We start from the raw sequence: 18564 nt of genomic DNA, 5'->3' as shown, positions 1-18564 counted from the left end.
TCTGTTACTGGCTCTGCACGTTCATGGAGAGTAAAAGCTGTAATTTTTATGAGAAAAGAATAAGTGAAATTACCTATAGGCAAATCCAGTCAATTATTTATGTTCAGTCCTTTCACCTATAGTAAATCATTGGTTCTCTTTTTATGAACCTTGGTTAATTGGTTAATACCCTCTTAGAATGGGCTCTAATTTGTAGATGACTGCTTGGTATTGCAGAAGCAATTCACTCATGATACTTTAAGAATGGCAGGGTTCTCAATGCAATTTTGATTACCAGAAAGAACATAATAGCAGTCCTATTATAAAAGCTTAAAATTACTAATCTAATTTTAAGAATTATTATAGAACCATCATTAGGAATTAAGAAATCATCTATTTGTCTATACATCATCACTCCAAGACAATACATCTTCGTTGCTCTGTGGTGATCTGCTCAAAAGAGTGGGGTAAAGAGGATGACAAATACAGAGGCAGATGCTTGAGGCCAACCATTCAGCTGAGAGCAGGGTCCCCAATGGAGGACTAAGAGAAAGGATTGAGGGAGCTGAAGGGGTTTACAGCCCCATAAGAACAACACTAAGAAACACCCAGAGCTCCCAGGGCCAAAACCACCATCGAAAGAGTACACATGGACAGACCCATGGCTACAGCTGCATATGTAGAAGAGGCTGGCCTTCTTGGGCACAAATGGGAGGAGAAGCCCTTGGTCTTGTCAAGGCTTGATGCCCCAGTGTAGGGGAAACCAGAACAGGGAGGCAGGTAGACCTGGATGTTTGGGTGGGTGTGGTAAGACCCTCATAGTAGAAGGGGGAGGCATGTTATAAGGGGTTTTTTGGATGGGAAACCAGTAAAAGGGATAACATTGGAAATGTAACAAAAGCCCTCTCTGGATGGACAGGGGCTAAGGTGCTCTGAGTCCCTACTTCACTGCTGCCTCCCTTTGATCGCAACTGTGGTGCATGGTGTCAGCCTGGGACACTCCATGGGCTGCTGCTGGCACTGGTCCTGGCGTTCAGGGCCAAGAGCATGATGAACAAGGAGCACATGGTTTGTCCCGATTCAGAGTAGGGCCAGTGGCCACCAGAGGACAAGCACAGCTTCCTGTACGATCATGAGGTCTTCCTGGGCAAGGAGGACTCCAAGACCTTTGATAGCTAATCCTGGACGAGAGCAGGAGAGGCTGGGGAAAATTGTTGATCCAATTGACAATGATGGAGGTGGCCTTGTTACTACTGAAGACCTGAAAGTTTGGATCAAACAGGTACAGAAAAGATACATCTACCATAATGTGACTAAACTCTGGAAGGATTATGACAGGGACATAGATGAAAAATCTCCTGGGAAGAATACAGGCAGGCCACCTATGGCTACTACCTGGGAAACCTTGCTGAATTCCAAGATAGCTCTGCTCATCACAACTTTAAAAAGGTGCCTCCACGAGATGAGAGGAGGTTTAAGGCCTTGACGGTGACCTGACAGGTACTCAGGTCGGGTTCATTGCTTTTCTGCACTAAGAGGATTTAGAACATATGAGGAGATTTTAGTTCTGGAAACCCTGGAGGATATTGACAAGAATGGGGATGGTTTTGTGGACCAGGATGAGTACATTGTGGACATCTTTTTCTCACGAGGACAATTGCCCTAAGACAGACTGGGTTTTGTCTGGGGAGCAGTTCAATGATTTGCCAGATCTGAACAAGGATGGGAAGCTGGACTAGGATGAGATTCACCACTGGATCCTCCCTCAGGACTATGACCATGCACAGGCTGAGGCCCAGCATCTGGTGTATGAGTCAGACAAAAGCAAGCATGAGATACTGTCCAAGGAGGAGATTCTAGACAAATGGAACATGTTTGTGGGAAGCCAAGCCACCAATTATGTGGAAGATCTTATCAAAAATCATGATGAATTTTGAAAGACAGTCATCCTCATGTGGCCAATGGTCACAGCTTCCTGCGGATGTTCTGGGTTATTGCTATATTTGTAAAGTATATAGCAGGTGTGTCCCTAAACAATGAGAAACCTTTCTAAAGCTCAAAAAAATCATACATTGCACCAAACAATAATAGTAGGAGATTTAAACACCCCACTTTCATCAGTGGACAGATCAGGGAAACAGAAATTAAACAGAGACATAGAAAGACTAAGAGAAGTTATGAAACAAATGGATTTAACCTATATTTATAGAACATTCCACCCTAAAACCAAAGGATATACCTTCTTCTCAGCATCTCATGGTACCTTCTCCAAAATTGACCATATAATCGGTCACAAAACAGGCCTCAACAGGTACAGGAAGATAGAAATAATCCCATGCATCCTTTCAAAAAACCACGCACTAAGGCTGCTGATCAATAACAACAAAAAGTACAGAAAGCCCACATATACATGGAAGTTGAAGTCAATGACAGCTTGGTCATTGGAGACATAAGAAAGAAATTAAAGATTTCTTAGAATTTAATGAAAATGAAGGTACAACATACCCAATCTTATAGGACACAATAAAAGCAACGCTAAGAGGAAAACTCACAGCTCTGAGTGTCTGCAAAAAGAAACAGGAGAGAGCATATGTCAGCAACTTGACAGCACACCTAAAAGCTCTAGAAAAAAAATTGAGTAGAAGGCAGGATATAATCAAACTCAGGGCTGAAATCAAACAAGAAGAAACAAAACCGAGAATCAAAAGAATCAGCAAACCCAGGAGCTGGTTCTTTGTGAAAATCAACAAGATAAATAAACACTTAGCCATACTAACCAGAGGTCACAGAGAGTGTATACAAATTAATAAAATCAGAAATAAAAGGGAGACATAACAACAAAATCTGAAGAAATTAAAAAGATCATCAGATCCTACTACAAAACATATATTCAACAAAACTGGAAAATGTGGAGGAAATGGACAATTTTCTATACAGATACCAGGTACCACAGTTAAATCAGGAACAAATGAACCATCTAAACAACCCCATAACTCATAAAGAAATAGAAACTGTTATTAAACATCTCCCATCCAAAAAGAGCCCAGGACCAGATGGATTTAGTGCAGAATTCTATCAGACCTTCATAGAAGAGTTCATACCAATACTGTCCAAAATACTCCGCAAAATTCAAACAGACAGAGCACTACCAAATTCCTTCCATGAAGCCACAATTACTCTTATACCTGAACCATACAAAGATACAACAAAGATAGAGAAATTCAGACCAATTTCCTTTATGAATATTGATGCAAAAATGCTCAATAAAATTCTTGCAAACTGAATCCAAGAACAGATCCAACCAATCATCCATCATGATCAAGTAGGCCTATGGCAAGGATGCAGGGATGGTTTAATATACAGAAATCCATCAACGAAATTTACCATATAAACAAACTGAAAGGAAAAAAACCCACATGATCATTTCATTAGATGCTGAGAAATCATTTGACAAAATTCAGTACCATTTTATTAATAAATTCCTGGAAAGATCAGGAATTAAAGGCCCATATCTAAATATAGGAAAATACAAAATACATCCAACCAGTAGCTAATATCAAACGAAACTGAGAAAATTGAAGGAATCCCACTAAAATCAGGGACTAGACAAGGCTGCCCACTCTTTCCCTACTTTTTCAATATGGTACTTAAATTCCTAGCCATAGAAATCAAACAATGAAAGTAGGTCAAAGGGTAAAAATTAGAAGGGATGAAATCAAAACACTAATATTTGAAGATGATAAGATAGTATACATAAGCACCACCAAAATTCTACCAGAGAACTACTTAACCTGATCAACAACTTCAGCAAAATGTCCGAGTATAAAATTAACTCAAACAATTCAGTAGCCTTCCTCTACTCAAAGGGTAAACAGGCTAAGAGAGAAATGAGGGAAATGACACCCTTCAGAATAGTCCCAAATACTATAAAATAACTTGCTGTTACTAGAACCAAGCAAGTAAAAAATCTGTATGACAAGAACTTCAAATCTTGAAGAAATTGAAGATCTCAAAAGATGGAAAGATCTCCCATGCTCAGAGATTGGCAGGATGAATATGGTAATTTGCCGTCATTTGGTATAACATAAAACTCAGGATAGCAAAAACTATACTCAACAATAAAAGAACTGGGGGAATCACCATCTCTGACCTCAAGCAGTATTACAGAGCAATAGTTTGTATGGTATTGGCATACAGACAGGCAGATCAGTGGAACATAATTGAAGACACAGAAAAGAACCCACACACCTATGCTCATTTGATCTTTGACAAAGGAGTTAAAACATCCAATGGAAGAAAGATAGTATTTTTAACAAATGTTGCTGGTTCACCTGAGGTCAACATGTAGAAGCATGCAAGTTGACCCATTCTTATTACCCTGTACAAAGCTTAAGTCCAAGTGGATCAAGGGCCTCCACATCAAACCAGATACACTAAAATTAATAGAAAAAAAGTAGGGAAGAGTCTCGAAAACATGAGCACTAAGGAAAATTTCCTGAACAAAATACCAATGGCTTATGCTTTAAGATCAAGAATCGACAAATGGGACCTCATAAAACTGAAAAGCTTCTGTAAGGCAAAGGAGAGTGTCATTCGGACAAAAAGGCAACCAACAGATTGGGAAAGAATCTTTACCAATCCTGCTTCTGATGGAGGGTAATATCCAAAGTATACACAAAACACAAGAATTTAGAATACGGTGGGCCAAACACCCCTGTTAATAAATGGGGTTCAGAGCTAAAGAAAACATTCTCAGCTGAGGAATATCGAACAGCTGAAAAGCACCTAAAGAAATGCTCACCATCCTTAGTCATCACGGAAATGCCAATCAAAACAAGCCTAAGAATCCACCTCACACCAGTCAGGATGGCTAAGATCAAAAACTCAGGTGACAACAGATGCTGGCAAGAATGTGGAGAAAGAGGAACACTTCTCCATTGTTGGTGGGATGGCAAACTGGTTCATGCACTCTGGAAATCAGTCTGAAGGTTCCTCAGAAAATAGAATATTCCACTACCTGAGGACCCAGCTATAACTGTCCTGGGCATATAACCAAAAGATTCTCCAACATACAACAAACACACATGCTCCAATATGTTCATAGCAGCCTTATTCATAATAGCCAGAAGCTGGAATGAACCCAGATGCCTTTCAACAGAGGAATGGATTTGAAAAATGTGGTACATCTACACAATGGAGTACCACTCAGCTATCAAAAACAATGACTACGTTCAATTCGTAGGCAAATGGAAAGAAATAGAAAATCTCATCCACAGTGAGGTAATCCAATCACAGAAAAACACACTGGGTATGCTGTTGGGAGTGATGGCCTTGAAGCCCTCCATTATTGATGTTATTATTATGGTTAGCATTAACTATGACTGGGTTCATGGAAAATCCCCAGCCAGCTGCAGAAGACTAATACAAATGTGGTGGTCAAGATGAATAATCATATGATAACGTGTGACGTTAAGATACCCAATGTCATGACCTGTAACCTTTCTGAAAAACCAACATCCTGTTGACTAATAGATATGACAAACCTACGACCTTTCTGACAACCTGTCAACATCAGCCGAATCCCTGACCACATGAATATTGTGTCCTTGGCGTGGGTAAATGTTTCTTACTTCTCTCCTCTCTCTGTTACCCATTTTATGGTACAAATTCAGCCTTGGGGAAAAATAAAATTGTCGCCTTGATCAGACTCTTGTCTTGGAGTCCTTCGTCACGTCTCTTGTCCCCCATTCTCTTCCAGATTCTCAGCACCCCTCATTGACAGTATGCACTCATTGATAGGTGGATATTGACCAAAACCTTGAATTACCGAAGATGCAACAGATCTCAGGAAACTCAAGAAGAAGGATGACCAAAGTACAGATGCTCCCACTCCTTCTTAAAATGGGTAATAAAAATATCCATAGGAGGGGATATGGAGGCTAAATCTAAAGCAGAGACTGAAGGAACAGCCATTCAGAGCCTGCGCACATGTGGCCCATATATATACAACCACCAAAAATAGGTAAGATTGATGAAGCTAAAAAGTGCTTACTGAAAGGGACCGGATATACATCTCCCCTGAGAGACACATCCAGAGCATGTCAAATAAAGACGTCAGTGCTAGCAGTAAACTACTGAACTGAGAACACGACGCCCTTTATGGGAATTAAAAGAAGGATTCAAAGAGCTGAAGGACTTGCAACCCCATAAGAACAGTCATGCCAACCAAATAAACCACTAGCTAAAGACTATATATGGACTGACCCAGGGGTCCAACTGCATATGTAGGAGAGAATAGCCTTGTTGGGGCACCTGTGGAAGGGGAAGCCCTTGTTCTTAACAAGGTGGGACCCTCAGTGCAGGGGAATGTCCAGGAAGGGGTTTCTAAGTGGCGTGGATTGGGGGACCATAGATATGGGAGAGGGCACGGCAGGGGGGCTTATGGACCAAAAGCTGGGAAAGAGAATAAAGTTTGAATAAAAAATATATATCTATTAAAAAAACTAAAATTTTAAAAAATGATAATAATACTTAGATAATCAAAAAAAGAAAATGTGAATAAGAAAGAAATTTTAGGATTTGGAAAAAGATGAATGCCAGGTATTTGAAAAACTGTATGACCATGGTAAACACTTTAATATACGTGAGAAATTTTTTACATGTTAATGAACTGCATCTTTTTTTAAATAGTGAATGGAAATACAGTCCCTTCCTGGCTGTGAGGCTAGGTATCCAGATGTAGTGGAATTCATTATTTGTTGAGTCCTGAACCTTTGAGTCTGCTTCTAACACAGCTTATGCCAAGGAAACTAGGCCAGGGTGATATCTAAGCCATTGACCAAACTATCTGGACTAACAATTACAGGTGAAATTCCACCTTGTAAATGTCAGGAGAGGAATAAAAGATACCTTTAAGGATTTAAAAAAAATGAAATGTTCCCAAAAAGTCCAATATAAAAGTTTAAAATAAAAATAACTTAGGAAATACAAAATACTGGGGTGCCATTCCACAATCATGATGTGTTTCTTCTGTGATAGCTTACAGATTAATTTACTTCTCTATAACTGTTTTCTTATTTCAAAGTAAGTAATGGCATCATCTGTGGAGTGGATGGTGAGAACAAAAGCTTTGCCTAACTTGAATAATCGATCCCTCCCGAGCACATGCTTAACATTCTAAGCACAGGCAAATTTCCTGAGGGGATTAAAAAACAAAATCCAAACATAAAACAGGAACAACAACGATTTAAAAACATTCTGCACGCTGGGTATGAAGGCATGTTACAACTTTAATCAGCTTTGTAGGTATTTCTAATAAACACACAAAGAAACAAAAATCCCATCACAGTCCTAGCAGTTGCATCCAACAAAGAGAGAGCTGTGAGGTAGTGCCTACTGCTTCTTTCCCCAGATACCCCTGGGCCTCAGGCCTGCATCCAGTGAGCTGGACCAAGAGCAGCCAGGTTGAAATTCCTGCTGCCATGGCAGGATTCTGCAGGAACATTTCCCTTTGACAACAAGGAACCTGTGTGGAGGAGACCTCTTGGTGAGTCCTCAAGGACTCTACGTGTCCTATTCTACAGGGAGAAGCCCTGCCAGGTCTTTGGCAAGGCCAGCCAGTTGTTTGGGGAAGTCTCTGGTCCTGTGGTAGAGGGTGAGGAATGGCAGAAAGAATGGCAGCTCCACTGAGAGCAAAGGATAACCCTTCTAGGTCTATGACCTCCTAATTAATTTATCTTTTCACCTGATGCCTATTCACATTTTCTTACTATCATACAACTGTGATCTTGATGAGCAGCTGGTCTCTTGTTTTCTTAATCAGTTCTTTGTTGTCACAGACGTTTTTAACTTACTCCAGCCCATGAGACTTATTCATACCTTCTGTATGCAGTAGGACCCTTGGTGGGCCTGTCATCTCAAAAATAGAATGTTCAGTAATCCAAAAGATTGGACTCCAGTTTACCTCAGGCCAGGAAAGAAGTCAGCCACCATTAGTAAAAGAGCAAGGGAAAAATTACATAGAAAAAACAAGTGCCTTAATTAGAAGAAAAGATCCTCAACTTCTAAGGGGTGCACATCTGCACCCCTCTCTTCTGAGCTTTGTAAAGTGATGTTGTATAACTCTAGATGGTAGTAAAAGGCAGAGCTCTTCCCAGAAAGGTCAAACATGATTTTCACTCTTACATCTGTGAGGTGGGGTGGCATTATAGCACACATTCAGGTGGAATTATAGCACCAAGGATAAGAAGACAGAATCCATATATCACAATGCCAAATTGACTCCCTCCTCAACTTATGGACCCATTAAAATTGAGGTTCAACCTGAACTGAGGCCATTCCACTCCCTTCCCATCCTCCTGATTCTTATGTTTGGTAGGAGTAAAGGATCATGGTGCAGCCCCCAATATTCTCATGCCCTGATTTGCCTATTCAGGAAGAATGATATTGGAGAAGTGATGGCTATGTGGTTACAATGTAGTAACACAAGCTCCAAGTTGACATTTGCTCACTGATGTCCAATTTAATTGTCTTGTTATATTTGAGAAAGGGAGGATGCCCTACTTTATATATAAAAGGGAGAGAAATTTATTATTTTATATATGCCCTGTAGTTGGTCCCTATGTTCCCAAGAAAAAGGAGTTTTTATTGCAAAAAAATAGGATTATATACCATTGATTTTGTGAAATACATGGCTATGTAATTGGAAACAATGTCAGCTGTCAAGGACTGCACACTAATCAACTATTTCTCGGTTTCATATATTCAGAGGTATAGAAGAAACACATTGGCCTCCAGAAAAAGGGAAAAGCTTAGGAATCGAAATGTGTGTCACATGCATTTTCTCAGGTAGTAGATTTACTTTTAAGAAAAAACTGCCTCCCCCTTGGCCCCTAGAGATTTGGGTGCTAAGAAAAATCTGTTCTCCAATTGAGGGTTGTAAGCAACTCTCCCCAGCAAAAGCATTGTTGACTTCTAATGAAGCAGAGAGACATATCTAGCTTTGAAATAGAGGTTGCCAAATGGTATTCCCAGTGACACATGGGAGACTGGAGGAAAGGGTCCCCGAGAAATTCATCACTTTGTGGAGAGCTGGTTAGTAGGTAGGCCATAGAAATTTCCAGTGACATCATCAGTAAGCCCTTCACTGGACACTCCATTGTATCTAAGAGATCCCTAGAATCTTCAGTGATGTCACCAGTGTTGTGGTGACACCAACCGCCTTTGGGATATTACTTCAGTTCCCTTTGGGTTCACAAGCAGGCATGTTTCGCCAGCTGCTCAGGCTATTTCGGAAGGAGAGGGGAGATCAAGGAGAGACCACACCAGGTCAGAGGGAAGCTGACCCCCTCTCTAGTGAAACAAGAAGGAGGAAATCATGCTGGGGAAGGCTTGGTGAGTCCTAGGCAGAGTTGGGGAATATCCTCAAGGAGGTAGGTTTGAGATGTGCCTTCTAAGACTAGGCCTTACAAGCAGGAGCCTTGGGATTTCTCAAAGGCAAACCAAGAGTCAAGAGTTCCTACTCTTTAATTTGAGAGAAAGCCAGAAAATGGTGCCTTCAGTGTCTTTTCTTGAAGCTTTTTAAATGTGAGTGTCAATGAATGGCAGGAGGAGGCACTGTGAGATTAACAATGTGAATATCCATGGTTGGGAGTTTAAGCACTTCATCCTCTAGATTACTGTAGGTTACATAAGTCTCTGATGGCAAGAACAAGGAAGGATGCACCCCTAGTCTTGAATTGAGTTCTTAAACACTTTGGGCTGGACCACACTTGGTTAGAGCTTGATGGTGCTAAGCATTATGAACTCCAGGATTGACTGCACCACATCTGATATGAGATAACATTGTCCCAGATGTTTATGTATCAGTCAGGTTATACTTTTCAGGGTGAGGGGTCCTGTAATAGTGAGTGTGGCACGAGTATGGCATTAGAGGTTGGGAAGAGGGACATAGCTTAAAAATCCACCTTTAAGAAAGCTTTTCTGCTCTTTTAGGGATTCACCCAGTCTCTACCATTTTCCCTTCCTCAACCTCCTCTTGGGATTCAGAAGGATCTTTTCTGCCTGTGGTCCATCAAATATACAAATTCACTTGGGTTTATCTTTCTATAGGTTTTGGTAGGAAGGCATCATCCCAAAGTGTCATCAGTAAGCAAGAGGAGCTTCTAAAGGAACTGGAGGAGCTCAAATTTGAAATCAAGAAGTGTCAATTTGAGAGGGATGAACTTTATCAAATCCTGGACCTTTATATCTATGATGAGTGGGACCACAGGTAGTCATTATGCCCAGTAACCTGTTCACTGTCTTGTGCTCTCTTTCTGCTAACCCGAGATTTCCTCATAGCACGAGAGAGTTTCACCTCTCATGCTGGATTTTAAGGAGCCTTGGCAGGCATTACCTTGTGAGATAAGCTAGGTGCTGTGTGTTTAGAGTTAACCTTTTTTGTAGTTTAGCCTGAGGTGGTTGGAGAGGCATTGGTTCTGTCAGCAGCTGGAAGGACCTGGTCACACTTGCTGCAGCTGTGGGAGTGAATGAAATGCCTGCACGGCATCACTCTTTCCTCTGAATTTGTTCATTATACTCTGATTCTATGGCACCTCCATGCATGTAGTTGGCATTCTAAATGTGTTTGGATATGGGTTGGTATGTATATAGGTGGAAGTATATGTGGTGTTTTACTCAGGATCAGGACATCTGGGACCTTTGATGGGGTCTGAGGATTTGTTTGATCAACAGTCTGCAGGTCATGAAAGTGATGAGTACGTGGAGGCCCACACTGATCAACAGAGCACTTTGCTCCTTCTGTATACCTTGGTGGCACCCAGGACTCTCCTGAGGGGAGGAGGTGCTATAAATCCTCTTCCCTGTCAAACTTAGTTATGCACTCTGAGAATTCATGTAACAATAGAAACCAAGGATTGAGTATACCTGCTTTCAAAACAAGAGAAATGTCATCACAGCTTTCGCTGGGCCCAAAGCTGTGGCACAGACTGGAGCAATCTTCTTCCTGAACTAGTCAATTCCATCATGCTCACCTGGCCAGCTCTTGAAGGTCAGGTCCCTCCAATTGGTACCGTGGCTCAGTTCTCCTGGGCCCAGGATAATAAGTTTAATCAGTACAACTACTTCAAAGGAGCAAGTATGTGCTATATACTGGGTTTAAGTAATTGAGAGAACAGTCTGATTTCACCTAACTTTTTTTACCTGCTTTGATCGTTAGTTTTTTATTTTTTTAACTATCCAGTGATGGTTTATTGTGACCTAGAAAGGGTCACTGTGGGAATAAATTCTTGACAGTTGTTATTCCAAACAGGCAGGTCTCAGGCTCTGCCCACTCCTATATAGTAAGTCTTTGCAGAACCATATCTCCCCAGGCTTTTAAGGAGTCCTTATTTCAAAACAAAATTTGCTTATTTACATGGAAATATTTTCTGTGGATTGAGTCTCACTGTTGGGTTTTGGTCTGGTTTTTGACTTTGCCACTTTCTTCCCTTCCACCATTCCTTGAATTTGAACTTTTTTATTATATATATTTTTATTTACATTTCTCCTAATTCTGAAATCGTGAGTTCAGATGGTTATTTGTTCCTTTGGCCATGACCTAACCCAGGCTGGATGTCGAATTGCCAGTACTTCAATCTGAACATGAGATGAGAATGATGGCTATGCAAATGATGACCAACTCAATAAGTGATGCCATGGAGAGGTACAAGGAGCTCATACAAGTGAACAGTTCCTACCGGTGAGTCGCTGACAGAGATGAGAACACAGCACTAGGCAGGGAATGCTTCTGTCCTGTATGACTTTAACAAAAGTCAGGGCTCTGGTTCCACGGTGTTTGACTCTTAACAAGAAGGCTGCCTCCTGGCAAGGGTCTTAGATTTGTAGCTCTTGGACTCAGTTGTCCTACATGTGAAGGGTGTAGAAGACCCTCCAATTGTTATTTTCCCCGTTAAAGTTCCTCTAGATAGAAAAGGTTTGCACCATGATGGGAATATCAATGAACTGTGAATCTCTAGGACTCTGACAGGAGCTTTAAAGATCTGTGATCCATGAGAAACACATGGAAAGATTGTATAGCTATTGCGTCTTCAACTACCCCTCAGAGGGGCTTTCCCCACAACGTGAAGATGGTTTCACCATACCATGGACATACGAGCTCCCTTATGGACCATCTCTTCTTCCTTGATTTATATAAACCGTCTTAGTGTCAGGATTTTTAGAAGTACTTTGAAATGTGGAATGTGGATTCTGGATTTGACCTCCTCTAATTGGTGCTAACTTGTATAGTGTGGCTCTATTCTGGGGATTTCTGAGGATGAAGACCCTTGAAGGGATGATTGTACTTGCAGGAGTGACAGGCAAATAGAAGCTGGCTGGGATTTACCATTTTTTGATTGTGGTTCAGCATCAGGCAATCCCAGCTCCTACGTGAACAAGCTCAATTGAAGAACAATATACAGATTTTGCTGAATGAGAAGAGAGAACTGCTGGAGGAGCAGACTGAACTGCCAGCATCCTCTGTGGAGAAAAAGAGGTTCTGTGAAGAGGCCGGAATGAACATCTGTGACCCCAGAGCCAAGCAACAGCAGGTAGGGTTAGGGCTCAGGGTCAGGTTGTCCTCAGGTCTTACCATAACCATAGACAAACCAATGTAACTGTCTATTGACTGATCCATGTCCTGACCTAGGTCTCATCCAAGTGTTCATTCAGGTGATGGTTTACAAGGCCCTCTGTTGAGATAGCCCCTTTTCAAGAAACTGCATGTTTGGAAAGCAAATGCTCCTGCTCTTTGAGAATCTGCACTTCATTAAGGGAGATAGGTTGATCACACAGCACAGCACTACATGCCATTATGTATGGAGGGTGCTATGTGCGAGCCCTCTTTAGACTAGAACAGGGCTTTGAGGGATGAAGCAAAAGCCTGGAGCTCATTTTCTTTACAGGGATCGTGTGAGACTCAGGAAGTAAGTAGTTTTCAAGGAGGAGAGCCTGGTGGAAATGCCAAAGAAATAGTTCTCATTGTCATTTGTGGTGGCTTTTGTTCTTCTTCCCCTCATGTCCCTGTATATGAAGATGGTGACTTAATGCTTCATAGATCTTGGGTAACTACAGAGCCAGTGTAACAGCATGTCAGTCCTGTCTTATTTGAGTGCTCCTGGAGAGTTCATAACTGGGCCTTACAACCTGAAGCTGGTTAGAAGACCAAGGATGTGGAAAAGGTTTCTCAAAGGCTGAGGGCTGGCATGAGAGATTTGAGACTTCAAGAACAAAGTTATCCATATGTACCCCCAATTCTCACCAAGAAAGGTGCATTGCTGTGCTGACCTGCATCTTAGGGAGCATGCGGGGAGGCCAGTTCATGACATGCAGTTTTGTCCAGTCATTATCTAACTTAGTCCTTTAAGCCTAGGTCTCTCAACAAACATGAAGCTTCCTGTTTTGTGCTGGCCAGCAGTCTTTGCATCATTCGTCCAGTTCCAAGTGGAGCCCCCTCTCTTATTTGTCTCAACACATTCTTAAACCATTCAGCTATTTTAAAAATAAGGATTAGATTTCTTCACTTTACCTGAACAGAGTTATCCCCCGGGAAGATTCTGGATTGTCTTATTGGCTTCACCATGATCTTGCATGGAATCCTAGAGTGCAACCCTCTGCTGACATTGCTTTGCTGACTATATCATGGGCACTGCATTCTTTCAGGATAGATTCCCTCTCAATATTGTACACAGTGCCGCATTTCAGAAAATTCACTGTATGTTATTTATTTAGCCTTTTTCTGACTGACATTGAGGTTGTTTTAATATCACAGGAACTCTAATGTGATCAAATGTTCCTCGGAAGTGACCATGAGTTACTGTCTTCTCTGATGCTTCCAAAGTCTTCTATGAAGGAAACAGGGTAGTTTTAGTGAGGGGCCTATGATGAGTCAGCATAGAGCTTGATGGAGTCTTTTCCTAGAAATCTCTCTCTTGGGGATTTAATGTTGTGTTGTTTAGGCTATCTGTGCAGAACATGTAACTTACTTGTCAGACCAGCAAGTATCTGCATAGAAAGGTTTCCTGAAGTGGAAATGAGTACAGGCCAGGGCAGCACAGCCTGCTTGAGTCTAAGAGACTTGTACACAGCATTGTTCCCACTAATTCCTCACTCAACAGGAAATGTGCTGCATAAGAGCAAAGTTTTCATTTGTGCATGCGAGTGTGTATCTGTGTGTCTGTGTTTGTGTGTGTGTTTGTGTGTGTGTGTGTGTGGTGTGTGTGGGTATGTGTGTGTGTGTGTGTGTGTGTGTGTGTGTGTTTGCAGTAGTGAAGGTGTGTTTCCCTCTATTTCCAAGTTTCATGAGAAAAGTACTCTAAGCATTCACTTTACATCCATGAAACATGAAATAGAGCTGCCCAGTCATTTGGCATCTCCATCTAGCTCTGTACAGCAAAAGGACACTTAAATTACTAATTTATTCTGTTTCCAAAAATTTCAGAACAGAATTATCTTGTGAAGTCTGGGGGAGGAGTGGAAATATGTTCAAGTGAGTCGTGTTTCACAGGGGTAACAAATGGTACAGGCCTAGAGCTTGCAGGTCCCTTTTTGTTATGGTGTAGAAGCAGGACAATAAAATCCTTTAGAAATGCAACCCCCAAAAAGAGGACACAAAAACACCTGTAAAGTTAGATTTTCAAGTGATTAGGGGCAAAACTACTGATCTGCATTGAAATCCTTTGGAGCACATCAAAGGAATGGAGTACTGGGAGGTAAGGGCAAGGCTTCTCTAGAAAAATCCATGAGTTTATTCTGCTTCTCTTTTCTTTGTGAATTGTGAAAGCCCACTGGAAGGTTGTGTCACTCACTGTGTCTTCTCCAAGGTTGCTTTCCACATTGCCTGCTACCATTTCTTTCGAGCTACCTTGGCACACTACAACTTCCCCTGGGAGTTTGGCTTGGATTTTATTCATTGAGAATTTGAGTTGCTTGGAATTGTATCGTCATCCAGAAAAAGTCCCATAGCTATGCTGTGGTGCAAGAACAGGGTAGTTTCAGGAGGCCCTTTAGGTGCACAGATTATACAAAGCGCTCCTCTATGTTATCTGTGTAGCATTCTGCAAGTGCTGTCGATCAACATCATTTTCTCTCAGTTAATTTCAGCCTCAATGGGTTAGGAGAAATGATGAGCTTCAAATGGGTCTGACAGTGTAAGAACAGGTAGCCCTATGAGAAGCCATGTTCAGAAAGTGGAACAGAAGTTTTAGTTAACCCAGTGATTCCACAACAAGGAGTAGGTATTGCCATTGCAACTAGGGAGCATCAATGTTGTAGTGATCCCAGAGTAACCTTGAAGGAGAATCTATCCAGACGTCCATCAGCCAAGGAGTAAAAGTGTACCATACGATGGAGCCCTTCCATAGAATCTGATTCAGTGTGAGATAATCCATGCAAGCTTTTACTTACTTATTCAAATTATCTCTGGAACAATCACATTACGGGGAGAAAATTTGTTGATTTGGATCCAGGTTATGGAGATTTCCTGTGATTCTAGCTTTGGGCATGAAGTCACTCAGGCTATGGTAAAGACAGCTCCGATTAGAAGAAGTTGCACACTTTGGGGAAAGTCTGAAAGAGTGAACAAGAACAAGAGTCTAGTCCACCACCAACATATGATCCTTTGCTGAGCAACAAGACAGCTCTACACAGCCTTTGGGACTTGCTAAGCCAGATTGTTAATGGAGAAAGAACCCTGAGTCTATGACGGTTTATGGGAGGACAGCACATCACTGACTGAGCTGTCTATAGGATCTGGCCACTATGTACATATCCCACTCAACATTTGTTTTTATGCCTCCAGCGAATCCTGGGGAATCTTTACATTAAGCATTAATGTTCAGGTAGGAACACAGGCTGGAAGAAGCCATTTGAATATCTTTCCCTATATAAATACCCTTTTTGGGTGGATGACCACCCCACCTGGATTTCAGCCTCAGGCAGCTAAAGAGCTACTCAGAGTATTGTTCTGGTACAGTTCATGTGAATTTTGCCCATGAAACAATATATATGATCCTCTGGATTTCTTGCTATGTTCTACTCCTTTCTTCCTGTGATCTCTCCGGAAAGATCTGAGGACATTTTCTCTTCTGTCCTCTCACAAATTGCCTTACACTAGCCATAGACTTACAGGGGTGCTGTTCTGTTTCTACATCATAATCACCTTTAATGTCCGTGTGTACGCTGGGAAGATTTACATGGAGCACATTCTCAGTGATTACAGGATCTATGCAGTGAGCATGAATTTGAAGTGAGATGGCTTCTCTGTGTATTTGCAGACTCAGTGGTTACAAATGGAAACTAGACGGGTTCCTTCAGTGCTAACATAATCAGAAATTTCACCTCAATTCTGGGCATGTTCTCCAGAAGGAATCCACATGGTATTCTAGGTTGCTCATACCTCTCTTGAACTCAGATTTAGACATAGCTACAATGTTATTATTCAATGTCATATACCTGGACCAGTGGGAAAAAATGCTCATTTTTCTCTTAATCCCAGTACAGTGCATAGTCCACAGTTCAAATTCTAGCAGTTTGAAAGATGAGATATAAATCCAAGTGCAGGTACTCTAGGACACTTGGGGATGCAGGGACTGACCTCAGCTGACAGGTCATGCTGGATTGTCCAACTGAATAGAGCTGATATAAGGGGGAGAGCTGAATTGACAACCACTCACTAAACCTTTTTTCCCTTGCTCTGCTAGGTCTGAAATTCTCCAGCAGAAACTCGAACATGACACAGTCCAGGACAAGATCTCCCTTGGAGAGAAGTGCTACAGGAGGAGAACTAAGTGTGCACAGCAAATACACCACTATTGCATCTCACCTGTAATTTCCATAGCAATTGTGGACTGCATTTTCCTCCTTTAGTTTGATTTCTTTGGATTGAATACCCTGTATTTTCACCTTGCCTCTCTCCAGCAAGTGTACACTTTTTGAGGGACTCAGAGAAGTGCTGATGCACATCAGTCAAGAGCTGCTGGTCATCCAGAAAGACTGTGCACGTGTAAATTTGTACCTGTCCTGATGGGTCATCCAGAACAGTTTCGTGGAGATCAGTTCACAATATTGGAAAGACTTTGTGACAAAGTCTGTAATATCATTTACACTCAGTGTTGGATGGCTTTTTCCTTAATACCTCCACTCCAACAAAACAGACCTACTTCCACTCCTCTTGAAAAGATTATTACCATCACTAACTGCTTGTCTACTATGTCTCCAAGGCAAGCCACAGGCTATAAGTCTATTCTGCAAAAGGAGCAGCAAAAAATGCTTAGTGCAATTCCTCTATTTAAAGTTTGGTTAATTTTTAATTATTTTGGTTATTTGGTTCTCCTTCTATTCATTTGAAGATTTGTTATTTATCTGTTGTTGTCGTTTTGTTCATTTGCTTTTCTATTTTGATAAGGATATAGACTGTATATATTGACTACCTGCATCTGGTTACTATCAAGTAAATTGGATGTATTCTGGTCAATAAAGGAGTAATCTCAAACACTTCACTCTTAAGAACCTTCTATATTGATCATTAGTGTCAACATCTGAAGTCCCACAGCTATCAGGGAGGGATGGATCTCTGCATTCTCATGGCGACTGGGCATCAAATCACTTCCCAGTCAGACTGAGATTCACAGGCATTTATACAGTCACTGTGCACTGTTTTTCCAACTCTGAATTTCAACTTCATCATGCATACATTATCCACTGTGTAGGCTTGCTGTCAAATATATAGTTACCTCTAAATTATACTCTGTCGATGACAGTTTTGACCAAATTAATAGGATAAACATTAATTTTTCTGTAACACCTCCCAGGACATATAAACATGGTAGAAGGGAGTTTAAAGCCATCGGTAATCCTGCACACAAATCCCGGGGCAGAAAATGCTGAACACCCAGGAATGCAGATAATCCTGAAACCACAGGAAAGAAAGCCACTTCTGACGAGCTCTGCCCACATCTCTGGCCCAATATTAATCTGCATGATGCCTCTGGAAACAGGAATAGAGGAGCAGTCAGTGGCAGGAACCTGCTTGGTTCAGCCTGGGCCCAGAACCTACCTGGGCCCTGAGCATGTTTGAAGAAAACCATAGCCATACAATTCTCTGTTTCCTGACTGTGGCTTATTTTGATTCGAAGCTCAAAATACCATTTTGTTGTTGTTGATTTTTAGTTGGATATTTTTCATTTCGAATTCAAATGTTATTCCTTCCTTGTTTTCCAGAAATAAGTCTGAATACCATTGCCCTCCACCTCTGCTATAAAAGTATTCCCTTCACCAGCCATACACTTTCCAAGCCTAGGCAGGACCAAGGGCTGCTCATTCCATTTGTGCCCAAGAAGACCATCCTCTGATACACATGCAGATGAGGCCATGGCACAGTCCCTGTATAGTGATTGGTACTGGTTTAGTCTCTGGGAACTCTGCTTGGCAGCCATGGTTGTCCTTATGGGGTTGCAAGTCCCTTCAGCTCTTTCAATCTTTCTCTAATTCCTCCAACTGAGGTCCAGTTCTCAGTTCAATGGTTTGCTGCTAGCATTTGCCACTCTA

The 18564-nt window shown here is 41.5% G+C and overlaps 1 protein-coding gene across 3 annotated transcripts in view; it reads left to right on the top strand.

The window, feature by feature from the left end:
• LOC134480509 (uncharacterized) overlaps window positions 1–18564 on the top strand; it is a 270027-nt gene that overhangs the window by 27988 nt on the left and 223475 nt on the right. For all 3 annotated transcript variants that reach the window (NM_001447298.1, NM_001447297.1, NM_001447299.1), the window contains 1 exon segment: window positions 11588–11719. In NM_001447298.1, the coding sequence (NP_001434227.1) occupies window positions 11628–11719 (92 nt within the window). In that variant the 5' untranslated portion in view covers window positions 11588–11627.

This window comes from Rattus norvegicus, chromosome 9 (assembly GCF_021556685.1).
Source record: "Rattus norvegicus strain SHRSP/BbbUtx chromosome 9, alternate assembly SHRSP_T2T, whole genome shotgun sequence".
NCBI classification, from domain to species: domain Eukaryota; kingdom Metazoa; phylum Chordata; class Mammalia; order Rodentia; family Muridae; genus Rattus; species Rattus norvegicus.
This window is presented reverse-complemented; position numbering and strand designations above follow the sequence as displayed.